The sequence below is a fragment of the Coturnix japonica genome, chromosome 1 (genome assembly GCF_054131305.1).
Source record: "Coturnix japonica strain WE chromosome 1, WE-NBRP24, whole genome shotgun sequence".
NCBI lineage: Eukaryota > Metazoa > Chordata > Aves > Galliformes > Phasianidae > Coturnix > Coturnix japonica.
This window is the reverse complement of record NC_140663.1, coordinates 176,905,950-176,918,225: the sequence shown is the minus strand read 5'-3', so window position 1 is coordinate 176,918,225 and position 12,276 is coordinate 176,905,950. Positions and strand designations below refer to the sequence as shown.

At 53.4% G+C, this 12,276-nt stretch overlaps 2 protein-coding genes across 4 annotated transcripts; both read left to right on the top strand.

The window, feature by feature from the left end:
- The first annotated feature begins 1,017 nt into the window (after window positions 1-1,017).
- Window positions 1,018-4,250, top strand: LOC146762904 (uncharacterized). 3 transcript variants are annotated; one of them, XR_014942270.1, is made up of 4 exons: window positions 1,018-3,309; window positions 3,422-3,525; window positions 3,600-3,681; window positions 3,893-4,250. XR_014942270.1 is itself a non-coding variant. In XM_085536561.1 (4 exons), the coding sequence occupies exons 2-4, from the start codon at window positions 3,455-3,457 to the stop codon at window positions 3,998-4,000; spliced, it is 261 nt and encodes an 86-aa protein (XP_085392687.1). In that variant the 5' UTR covers window positions 1,784-1,807; window positions 3,422-3,454; the 3' UTR covers window positions 4,001-4,250. The 3 variants fall into 3 exon arrangements, 2 of the variants coding, with proteins under 2 accessions (XP_085392687.1, XP_085392686.1); XM_085536561.1 differs by having other exon boundaries at window positions 1,784-1,807; XM_085536560.1 differs by lacking the exon at window positions 1,018-3,309 and having other exon boundaries at window positions 3,327-3,525.
- Window positions 4,251-5,453: 1,203 nt separating this feature from the next.
- Window positions 5,454-12,184, top strand: LOC107308551 (erythroblast NAD(P)(+)--arginine ADP-ribosyltransferase-like). Its single transcript, XM_032442288.2, has 3 exons — window positions 5,454-6,974; window positions 7,217-7,255; window positions 7,350-12,184. Exons 1-3 carry the CDS (start codon window positions 6,164-6,166, stop codon window positions 7,430-7,432), a joined length of 933 nt encoding a protein of 310 aa, XP_032298179.2. The 5' UTR covers window positions 5,454-6,163; the 3' UTR covers window positions 7,433-12,184.
- Window positions 12,185-12,276: the final 92 nt, after the last annotated feature.

Sequence of the window (12,276 nt, the reverse complement as noted above, 5' to 3'; positions counted from 1 at the left end):
GTGCCCCATGTGCAGAAGGACCCAGGTGCCCATCTGTACCTTTCCTTTCTTCCTTCCTTTGTTCCCTTTAACAGCTACCATGGCCATGTTGCTGCTTTCTGTGCTGTCCCTGCCAGCATGGGAACAATCACTGTGCCTTTCACTTTCGCTTACGGGAAAGGGATGGGGACAGCATGGAAGAGATGGTTGATATAAGGAAACAAACTTTATAGCCCTATAAAGCAGGTAAGTTATCTTAGGTGAGATGGTTCTGGACCTGCTTCAAAAGCTGGGTGTTTACAAGTCCATGGGCTGGATGGTTTGCAGCCTAGAGTGCTGAGGGAGTTGGTGGATGTGGTTGCCAAACCGCTCTCCATCATTTTTTGACGGTCTTGGCTGACTGGAGATGTCCCGGTGGATTGGAGGCTTGGATCGCTTCTGTTTAACATCTTCATTGATGATCTGGATGAAGGGATTGAGTGCACCCTCAGTAAGTTCGCAGACGACACTAAGTTGGGAGAGAGTGTTGATCTGCCTGAGGGGAGAAGGACACTACTGAGGGACCTGGATAGACTGGATCGATGGGCCAAGGTTAATGGCATGAGTTTCAATCGGGCAAGTTTCGGGTCCTGCATTTTGGTCACAACAACGTCAGTCAACCCTACAGCAACCACTGATGGGTGGTGAGCCAACTTCTCTGCTTTGGCCAAGTCCTCTCCCCCATCCCCATGCAGGGGGCAGTGAGCAAAGGGGCCGAACTGCTGCAGGGCAACACCACAACCCCGTGGCTGCACTCCCCAGAGCTGCGTGACACCAACACTGAGGTGCGGGGTCCTGGGCTGCCCTCCATGGCCATCAGTGGGTGGGAGCACTCAGGGCTTGGATGGGGCCTTTCCTTCCTTCCTTCCTTTGTTCCCTTTGAGCAGCTACCATGGCCCCATTGCTGCTTTCTGTGCTGTCCCTGCCAACATGGGAACAATCCCTGTGCCTTTCACTTTCACTTTTGGCTTTGAGCAGTTCTTCTAAGTTTATGGAGTGGTTTTGTGGCTTTTTGTGGAGTGGGGCAGGAGGAGAGGGCAGCAGGAGGGCTGCAGGCGAATGCACCTTGGGCCTAGAGCTGAGCTGGGAGCTGGGAGGACCCCTGCCAGGGTGCTGAGAGGGCACAGTGCTGAGCCAGAGCCTGAAAGAGGAGAGGCTGGATGTCAAGAGTGTCTGGTGGCCATTTTCAATGTGGGTCTGGGCTCAGCCCGTGCAGCAGCACCTCGGGGCTGGGGCCGAGCCCGGTGCCGGGGCTGTGCTGCCTGCAGGAGGCTGCGGGGCTGTGGGGCTGGGGCAGCCGCTGTGGGTGCAGCACATGGGCATGGGGGAGGGCCGGCAGCAGGGAGGGCGATGGGCCCGAGCCCAAATCGCGTTGGTCACAGCACAGGGGCTGCAGGGGATGCCAGGAGCGCAGAGCAGGGAGGGCTGGGCTGTGTGCAGGACACGGCATGAAATCTTCCCTCGGCAGCTGCTGAGCTTTTCCCCCAAGGCTTCAGACTCAGATGATGAGGCTCTGCAGTAAAGCCAGCCGGGCCATCCTGATCCTGCAGGGTTAGGAAAGGGCACAGCAGAGCAGTCAGTGAGGAGCACAAGGCAGTGAAGCAGGAGCCGTTTATTGCCTGCACTGATGATGTTCTGCAGCCACCTCCATTGAGATGTGCGTCCTGAGTGCGGATGGAAAGTGAAGGGAAAGGAGGAGCGAGGGATGGAGGGGCAGGAAGCGCTTGGTGCCGGCGGGAGCAGTTCTGGGCCATGGCGGCGCCGGGAAGGTGATCGGAGCTGAAGGAAGGTGTGTAACATGTCCTTGCTCTGGCTGTCGGTGAGCGGGACGAGTCGGGGCTGCAGTTCTGTGCTGGTGTTTGTTGCTGGGACCGGCTGCCTGAGCAGAATGGGGGCAGCGAGAGGGAGGTTGGACAAGCGGCAGCATCAGGAGCACGGCCCGGTTCTGCTGTGCTGATGGTGCTGTACGGCTGTGGGTCCCCACTGAGGGTCGGTGAGGCAGCGTGGCCCCGTGTGTGGACGTGGGATGTAATGAGAGTGAGTGGATGCAAATGGAGTCGGAGGTGTTACAAGGAGAGGCTCTGGATTGGAACATGGAGAGCAGAGCTGGTGTGTCCCAGCAGGCAGGCGTAGTCAGGTGCCCTTTGGAGCCTGCTGTTGTTGGCGCTGAGCTCAGGAGCCCCATCAGATCAGCGTGGTGCTGCGTGCTGCGTATGGCAGCGCCAAGAGATTCCCTTGTGGGAGAAGGGGGAGGATGAAGGAGGCCGAGGGCCCTTTGCTCAGGGCCAGCTCGTCTGTAGCCTCTTGCTGACCGGAGAGAAGGGCTGCCCGCTGGGCACAGGCAGTGCCTTCTGGCTCCCGTGCCGTGCCCTGTCCTCCAGCCCCCTCCTCATGCCATGTGGAACGCCAGTGCCAGCAGTGCCAGCAGTGCGGCCGCCATGTTAGAACCCCGGCCATGTCACAGCTGTCGCCTTGGTCACCGTTGCCCAACGCAACGCACTCGCCTCTTAGATCTCCGGCCGATAACAGCCATGTACGGACCTAAGAGAGCGAGGCTGGAGGAAACCCACCATTTAGCTGGGGAGATGGTTCCGGGGACCGCGGGGTCAAAGAGGAGGAGGAGGGGGCCCATTGCCAGCACCATCAGGCAGCAGACAGGCAAGGGAGCCCATTGCCATCGCGCCTGGACCAGGCGCGTGACCACCTCCGTGGAGCCCATGGAGGTGGATCCACCTCCAGATGAGCCCATGGAGGTGGATCCACCTGAGGATGAACCCATGGAGGTGGATCCACCTCCAGATGAGCCCATGGAGGTGGATTCACCTGAGGACGAGCCCATGGAGGTGGATCCGCCCGATGCACAGCTGGCCTGGCACCACACCACCGTGCCAGGCCCTGCAGCAGTACCACCTCAGCTGCAGCATCGCTGGTCCAGGCGCTGGGCTCCGTACCGTCTGCGCGGCCCCCGCCCCCGGCATTAGCCGGGTGGCTTCATTTAACATCAGCTCCTCCTTTGAGACCTTGCGGGCCCCCGGTTCCATCTGAACCCTGGTTTTATTGTTGTTTTTATTGTTGTTTTTATTGTTGTTTTTATTGTTAGATTTAGTTAGTTAGTTTAGGTGTTAGGATTAGGTTCTTGTTCATGTTTTTTAATTAGGAGTAGGTTATTGTTCACGTTTTATTGTTAGGTGTAGGTTTTTGTTCCTGTTTTAGAGTTAGGCGTAGGTTAGTGTTCGTACTTAGAGTTAGGTGGGTTCCTACCAGCAGCTGGCAGCAAACAGCGCTCACTCGGTAAGCTCACGTCTGCTTTCTCACCCAATGCCGTGAGTGCTGCTCCATGAGTGAGGAGGTCTGTGACATCTCCGAGGGATGGGATTTGCATCTTGTGACTTTTCTGTTGCAGATTGTCGAGGAGCAGAGCGTGAGTGGCTGTGAAATGCAATTGGGAAATGCTTCATGGGAACAGTCTGGAGCTGTGTCTGGAGCTTCCTGCGTGGCCATTGTAAGGTAGGTGTGCCTTACTGTAAGCGTGCACTGAAGCAGTGTCGGTTAAGCACAGCTCACTCCTCTGTCTTCAACAGATCAGCTTTCTGCACTCTTTATTTCCATGGCTGGCGTTGTAGAGCGCAGCAGCAGCAAGGCCGTGAACACGTCCACAACCAGGTACGTGAACGTGGGTGACTTTAATGGCTAGAATAACATTGCTGTTAGAATTAATAAGGCAGTGGTCACGCGTGTGTGCTGGAGCTCAGGGATAGGTTTATTCTTGCCTGCTGAGCTTTTCCCTTATTGGACACCCACCCATCCTCTCTTGCTTCTCTTCCCTTTCAGTTGTTAGAAAGCTCCCTGACTGTTTCCCAATTGATTCTTGCAGGACTCGGAGGGTTTTGAGTCTAAGACCTGGGAGACGGTGAAGCAACCCAAGGCAAGTGCTGCTCAGCTGAGCAAGAAAGCCAAGAAGGAAAGCAAAAAGAAACGATAAGGGCTTGAGCAGGAAGGCACAAAGGACAGCAGAATCGCCTGGAATGCTTCCTCAGACGTGCACCAAAGGACACACGCTGCGTGCTCCGGTTTTCAGGCCTGGCCGTGCTTTCCCTTTCCTGGACTGTGGAGAGGAACTGAGCAAGTTTTAGTCATTACCAGTATCCCGCCTATTTGATTTCATATTGAAATGTATTTTGGATGCATTTAGCATCTCTTTGTTGCAAATAAAAGCGAAACAAACATTTGAATAGTGGTGCTGCCTCTTTCAGTAGCTGCTCAATACAGTGCCTGGCTCGGGCTAGTAATCGCAGGGCCATGATGTGGTTGGCTTCACGTCCCTCCCTGCAAATGGAGCTGCTTGTCCCACATTTCCGTGTTGGTGTTCCCAACTGGTGGCCTTTCAGCCCAACTGGCAATGCTAGTGACGGACTGTGAGCATCCCTTGTTCTCCAAGGGCTGAGAGAAACAAAAGCAGTGTGGGAGGAAGAAAGGTGTCCCTGCGCCTTGAGCTTGTCTTTCTTCCCTGTTGGCTTGAATTTCAGGGTTCTGATGCACTGTCTGTTGCTGTTTGCACTGGGAAGCCCGGCTGCATGTGGGCAGCCATGTCCTGCGCTTCAGCTTCTCCTCTACCCACAAGGAGGAGTTCAAGTGTGGGTGGGATGGTGAGAAGAGCGGGGCTCAACCCCAATGTGGGTTGGGTTGGGTTGGGTTGGGTTGGAGGGACCCATCCATAGAAGCCAAGAAGCACAGAACCCAAAGTGGGTTGGTTTGGAGGGGCCTTAATAGTTGCTGGTCCTGCTGTAGGCAGGCATGGCCATGGTATGTGTTCATCCCAGCTCAGGGATTAGGCTGACTGGCTTCATGTGCAGCATAGAGTGATGGAAGGGTTTGGGTTGGACCTCAAAGCTCCAACCCAGTCCCAACCCCTGCCATGTGCAGGGACACCTCCCATAGCCCCATAGCTCACAGCCCCATCCATCCTGGCCTTGAGTGCTTCCAGAGAGCAGAAATAGCCCCATTTCCCACCTGCTGACCCCCAGCTTGGCTGAAACCCACCTTTTAAACCCACGTTGGTGCTTCTCCCCCATCCCCATGCAGGGGGCAGTGAGCAAAGGGGCCGAACTGCTGCAGGGCAACACCACAACCCCGTGGCTGCACTCCCCAGAGCTGCGTGACCCCAACACTGAGGTGCGGGGTCCTGGGCTGCCCTCCATGGCCATCAGTGGGTGGGAGCACTCAGGGCTTGGCTGGGGCCTTTCCTTCCTTCCTTCCTTTGTTCCCTTTGAGCAGCTACCATGGCCCCATTGCTGCTTTCTGTGCTGTCCCAGCCAACATGGGAACAATCCCTGTGCCTTTCACTTTCACTTTTGCTTACGGGAAAGGGATGGGGACAGCATGAAGGAGGTGGTTTATGTGCAGAAGCAATGGGACAGCTGACCTCACCTGACCAAAGGGATATCCCATACTGTACAATAGCATGAGAGAAAGGCTGGATGAGCATGAGCAGGAAGCACTGTGCCTGCAGCCAGACACCGGGCTCTGATACAGTGACTTGATCTCCTTCTTCTCCAGTGCCTAAGAGGTTTGGTTGGGCAGGGACAGCTCGACTGCAGACCCTGGGTGCTGATTAACCTGGAGGCCTTTGCTAAACGTGTGTCCCAGTGTCTGAACATCCCAGTGCCCATCGCTCTTGGTCTGTTCTGTATCAGCTGGTGTTCTGTGAATCTCCCGGAGGCTGCTGCGTGGTGAGGGGTGTGATGGCCCCACTCACTGCCACGTCCTTTGGTCCCAGGTATCAATGAGATTGTTTAGGAAATGAATATCGCTGCAAGATTCGGATCTTTCTATGGACACATGTCACCACTGGACTTGCATCTCAAGGCCCAGGATGGCGTTCTGGTTGGTGGTACGTGTAGAGTAAAGGGGGATGATTGATTAAAGTGCATTTCCTTGTGCACACATCCATTTGAAACAAGTCAGCAGCAGCAGGTATTCTGAGAGCTCATAAATGTAATTATAAATAACCCCTGGGAGCAGGCCAGGGTTACTATAAAAAGGCAGAACAGCCGCGTTCCTGTGTCACGGGGCACATGTTGTGTGGAGCTGGGGCTGCAGCTCTGGGGCTGGTGGAGCTGTGCTGGGGGAATCACTGCGTGTACAGATGGGCACCTGGGTCCTTCTGCACATGGGGCACCAGCACGTGGGCTGGGTGCTGCTGCTCAGCACCTTGGTCAGTGCGTTGGCCAACAACAGCAAGAGAGACCTGGGTCCACTCAAGGTGGTGGAGATGGACATGGCCAACAGCACCTTTGATGACCAGTATCGGGGCTGCAGCCGCATGATGGAGGATGAGCTGGAGGAGCTGAACCGCACCGAGTTCACCAACTGGGTCTATGCTGAGGGATGGCGAACTGCTGCCATGGAGTGGAGAAATCGATGGGGTCGTGCCAACCGCCCACCGGCACTGAGACGGGATCAGGCCACGGCCATGATGGCGTACACAATGGAGGGGAAGCTGTACCACCAGTTCAACGAAGCCACGCGAAGGGACGGCACCTCCCGGCAGCACTACCTGCGATCCTTCCCCTTCAAGACGCTGCACTTCCTCCTGACCAGAGCCCTGCAGACCCTGTGGGAATCCCAGCCCCAGCGATGCCACCACGTCTACCGCGGCGTCAGTGGCACCCGATTCACGGCACAGCCAGGCACGGTGGTGCGCTTCGGTCAGTTCACCTCCACCTCCTTCCTGAAGAATATCTCTGAATCTTTTGGCCAGGACACCTTCTTCTCACTGGTGACCTGCCATGGTGTCCCCATCAAGGAATTCTCCAATTTCCCCAGTGAGGACGAAGTCCTCATCCCACCCTTTGAGCAGTTCATGGTCACCAACTTCACCTCCACCAAGGTCGGAACCTTCATTGAGCTCCGCTCCCAGGGGATGAACAGCACCTACAACTGCGAGTTCGTGAAGGGTAAGGGCTGCAGTGCTCCACCATGGGCAGCTCGGGTGGATCGGGGATGCTGGGGAGCGTGGGGAGGGTGTGCAGGCCGTGGCCGTGGGGAGGTGGGGAGCTCGGCCAAGGGGGAGCCTATGGGGAACTGGAGGCCAGGCCCTGCTCATGGCTGCAGCCCGGCTGCTCTGCGCCCTGCGGGGTTTCATTGCAGGGGGCCCTGTCTGTGCTGCAGCCCTGCAGCGCTCTCTGTTTCTTTGCAGATAAAAGGTGCAAGGAGCGGCCGTGTGTTTTCATTGCAGGTAAGAGGAGCCCCCAGCCCCTCAGCCCCCGGCCCAGGCTGGGCACAGCTTGCAGCCCCCACAGCCATTCATGCCCATGTCTATCCCCCCACAGGCAGGAGCAGCCCCATGGAACCCCAGCACCTCTGGGTGCTCCTTGTGGCAGTCACAGCCCTGGCAGCCATAGCAGAGCCCTGAGCTGCACACACCACCCTGCTGCCATCCCCTGGAGCTGGACACTTCTCCATGTCATTCCCATCAGTCCTGCTGGCCCCAGGTACTGCCTGAGCTTTTCAGCAGAGCCTTTGCCACTGTTGTTCCACCTGCTGGACATCTTTGCTTGAGGGTCCTTCCGTGCTCACCTCTACAATGAGGTCACCTCCAGGCCCCAGGCTATGCTGCATGACCAGGCTCTCCTTGCCCCCTCCCTGGAGGAGATCCCATTGGACCTGGATAGCAGGGCGCAGAGCAGCTCTCTACCCAACCCCCTGCTGCGATCCCACTCCTCCCCTTCCCCTGTACACCCCCATGGCTTTGCAGAGCATTAAGTTCCTCCAGCTCCCCACGCTCCCAAATATCCACAAGTTCTCCAGCAACAGAGATGTTCTCTCCATGAGAGCCCTGCTCGCAGCCTGCACCCGCCTCCAGCTCAATGTTGTAAGTGCTTTTCTTTCCACTGGGAGTGCAGATGGGTGAATATTCATCCTTTGGTTTGTTATGTTGAAATTGTTGATCTCAGAGGCCTCAGATGGTGGGGTGAGGACTTCCTTGTCCTCATCGGGGTGGAAGAAGCCTTTGATGGGGACAGCATAGCAGGGCTTCACTGAGAAGTTGATGTCCTGGTCCAAAGACTCATCATCCTTCTTCTGGAGGCTGGAGGAGGTGAACTGGCCAACGTGGACCATCTTGCCTTGCTGTGCTGGGAAGAGGGTGCTGAGAGAACAGTAGATGTGGTGGCATCGTTGGGGCTGGGATTCCCACAAGGTCTGGCTCAGGAGGATCATAGAATCATAGAATCACAAGGTTGGAAAGGACCTACAAGATCATATAGTCCAACCGTCCTCCCTTTACCATGCCTACAGAAAACCACGAAACCATATCTCCTAGCTCCCTATCCAGATGCCAGATGATGAGGGAGGTAAAACCACAGCAGCCCTTTTGGTGCTCAGTGTGGGATCTGGAGGGCTGAGATAATGGCAGGTCTGAGCAGAGCCTGTTCAAGTAGCCAGAAGTCCTCATCCCACCCTTTGAGGTTGCTGAGCTCCCCAACTTCACCTACGTCAAAAGCAGAACCATCATCCATCTCTGCTCCGAGGAGAAGGGCAGCGCCTGTAAATGTGAGTGCATGAAGGATAAGGGCTGCTGGAAGGATGGGGGCCAACAGGGGCTGGGACACAGCCCTGGGCAGCTCTGTGCTCCCTGCACTCTTCCAGCCACAGCTGGAAGGGATCAGGGGACAGATTGCATGGCCTCATCCCCCTGGCAACATCATCATGGAGTCATGGAATGATTTGGGTTGGAGCAGACCCTAAAACCCACCTATTGCCTACTGCTGCCATGGGCTGGGTGCCCCCATCCATGACCTTGGGCACCTCCACGGATGGGGCACCCATGGGTTCATTAGACCAGATCCAGGCCCTCACCGCCCTCTGAGTGAAGATTTTCCCACTAACATCTCATCTAAATCTGCCTTCTTAATTTATTTTGAACCATTCCCCTTGTCCCATCACACTCTGTCCATGTAAAAAGGCAGACTCCCACCTGTTAATGAGTAATGGAGATGCACCATGAGGTCTCATCATAAAATCACTGAATAATCCAAGTTGGATGGGACTGATAACAATCATCGAGTCCTTCGAGTTCCTTATCTCAAGGGGATTAGTTCTCTCTGTTTTCTCTTAATTTCCTCCCTCTCTAATTTCAGTTCTTGATGCATTAATTGCTCATGAGGTTACATAAACTCGCTTAGCAATGTCTGTTACCTTACCAAGAACATCAGTCATCACAGAACCGTAGAATGATAGAAATGTAGAAACAGAATCATAGCAATACAGAATACTGGAAACATAGAATAGTGAAAACAGAATCTCAGACATAGAAAATAGGATCATGCAAACATAGAATCACAGAATCATAGAACCATGGAATGGGTTGGTTGGAAGGGACCTCCAAGACCATTCCAGCCTACCTGTGCTGGGCAGGGATTGCCATCCTCTGCCATGTCGATTCATCCATGACCTCCTGTCCTGGAGCAGCTTTAATGGCTTTGCTTGGAGTTTTGGTTTTATACCTGATCCAAACCAGCACAACAACATTAAGCAAGATACGTGCATCCTTCACTCTATCCTCATGCACAGCTCCTGCAAAGCCAAGAACTCATGTGTCCAACGTGGACGTGTCCGTGCCGTGGGCTCACAGCTGTAATCCCAGGTGCCGTTTCCTTTCTTCTGAAGGGAGTTTTTCAGCTCCTGCCACTTCGTCCCCCTCCAGCTCTTCCTGACAATAAGCTTTGCTTTCCATTGTTTTTCATCAAGCCAAATCAAATGACTTCTAAGCTAACCTCTCACAGGAGTGAGAAGTGGGGTTGCTGAACCGCTCTATCATCTTTAAGAGGTCTTGGAGGATGGGAAGGTGCCTGAAGACTGGAGGATAACCAAGGTCACTCTGGTCTTCAAGAAGGGCAGGAAGGAAGATCTGGGTAATTACAGGCCAGTCAGCCTCATATCTGTCCCTGGAAAGGTGATGGAACAGGTCATGCTGGATGCCATCTCCAGACAATTGGAAGAAAAGGTTATCAGGAGTAGTCAGTATGGGTTCAACCAATCTGGTGGCCTTCTATGGGGTTGTTACCGGCTGGGTGGATGGGGAGAGGGCGGTAGATGTAGTCTACCATGATTTCAGCAAGGCATTTGATGCTGTCTCCCATGACATCCTTATAACCGAGCTGAGGAAGTGTGGGATAGATGAGTGGACAGTGAGGCACGTTGATGGCAGGTCGGCCATGAGCCAGCAGTGTGTCCTCGTGGCCAAAAAGGCCAATGGCTACTGGGATGCATTAAAAAGAGCGTGTCCAGCAGGTCGAGGGACATGATCCTCTGCCTCTACTCTGCCCTGGTGTGGCCTCATCTGGAATACTGTAATACTGTGTCCAGTTCTGGGCTCCCCAGTACAAAAAAGACATTGTCTGATAATAAAGCAAAAACCAACAGGTTGTAAAGGAAGTAGGAAAAAGCACGGAGCTGTTATCAAGGAAAAGGTTTCTAGGATAGTTAGGAAGGTTGGAACAGACTGACTTCATCGCGGGTTGGTGAGAAAAAGGTGGGGAAAAAAGCATGTTTTCCTTGGAAACGATGGGTACTCTACTGGGAATCCCCTTCTACATGGAAGCTGTCTCAAGGTGGGGAGCTGGCTTAAAGAATTCTTTTACTGAAGGAGAACATTGTTTGTGTGCAGAGTGTGGCCAGAATACCTCACGTATGTTCCAAAGGTGCAATGAGGTCCACTTGACATAGGGTTTATCAGTGGGACAGTCAACAGGTTAACAAAACCAATTAACAAAGCCACTGATGGATCTGACAGTGACTGTGAAGTGTGAATGATGGCAATTTCCTTGCAAATCAGTCAACTCTCTGTGGTTTTTGGTTGGGTTTGACTCAAGCACTTTGCACATTTTCAGCATCTTTCCGAGGATCTTCACATAGAACAGCACCGCTGTAGAATGCTGCTAATCCCCAGACCCTGCTGTAATGTTAGCAGATATTGCTGAAGCGTGGAGTTTCCAAAGGCAGAGCTAGAAGAGCTCTTCTAACCCCGCATCTGTGGCTATAAATTACATTATTTAACAGACATTCAGTGGCTTAAGCTTTTCCCACTTCTTCAGATACAAACGTTAAGCATTTAGCTCTGCACTCGTAATCCTTTCATCTGTCAGGGAAATATGTTTGCTCACTCGAGTGGTTTTGCAATGAGCTAATACCCCGCAGCAGTAGAAAAGAGGAGTGTTTGACTCAATCTAAGGCAGAGGTAGGAATTACAGTTAGCCACAAGGCCACGGCTTCCTTTCCCAAAGGCTGGAGCACGCCAAGACATGAGAAAAGGCTACTAAATAATCTTGGTTGTGACCTACAGTTAGACCCTCTCTGCAGGGACTCCATCCTTCATGTCACACAATGAATGCCACCAGACATGAAGCGTACTGACATAGGAACGTGTTGGTATGTGGCAGAGAAAGCTTCCAACTACACTTAGAATCATAGAATCATGGACCTGATAAGGTTGGAAAAGACCTTGGAGATCCCCAAGTCCAACCCCAACCCATCCCCAAGTCCAACCCCAACCCATCCCACCATGTCCACTCACCACATCCCTCATTGTCACATCCCCGTGGTTCTGGGACACCTCCATGGATGGTGACTCCACCACCTCCCTGTGCAGCCTGTGCCAATGCATCGCCACTCATCCCGAGTGGAAATTGTTCCCAATATCCAACTTCTTTTTCCCTATTTTTGAGTTTATTTCAAGCCAACTTGCGTAAGGTATCTTCCCAATAACTCGCCTTGGCTTGTACCGCCATACAGCTGAGATCTGCAGGACTATTAGCACAGCAATAACTTTAAGCCCAAAAGGGGTGATTATTTCTCCCGCGCTCAGCCCCCATTCGTGTTATTAAACGTCTCCTTTTCACGGTGAATGCTGATGTGGACGAGGGAAGTGTTGGGCTTAACCTGTCAGAGCTGATGGACGTCAGGCTTAAAATGGAAACCTTATCCCTGGTTTTCCCTAGAAACAACGTGTGAAATGAGGCCAAACTCCCAACCAGCACGAGCTGGGAATCTGCAGGGACTTTTTATATCATTATTAATAAATTAAGATGGGATTTGCTGATTTGGAGTCTTATTTAGGTGCAAGTAGCTCATATTATTTCCTAAATAAAGTCAATGTTTCAAGAAAGTCCCTTGATTTTATGAATGATTTTATGGGTAATTTTGTTGTCCCAGTTGTGGTGTTCTTCACTCCAAACCGCTGGGCTAAAAACTGGGGGA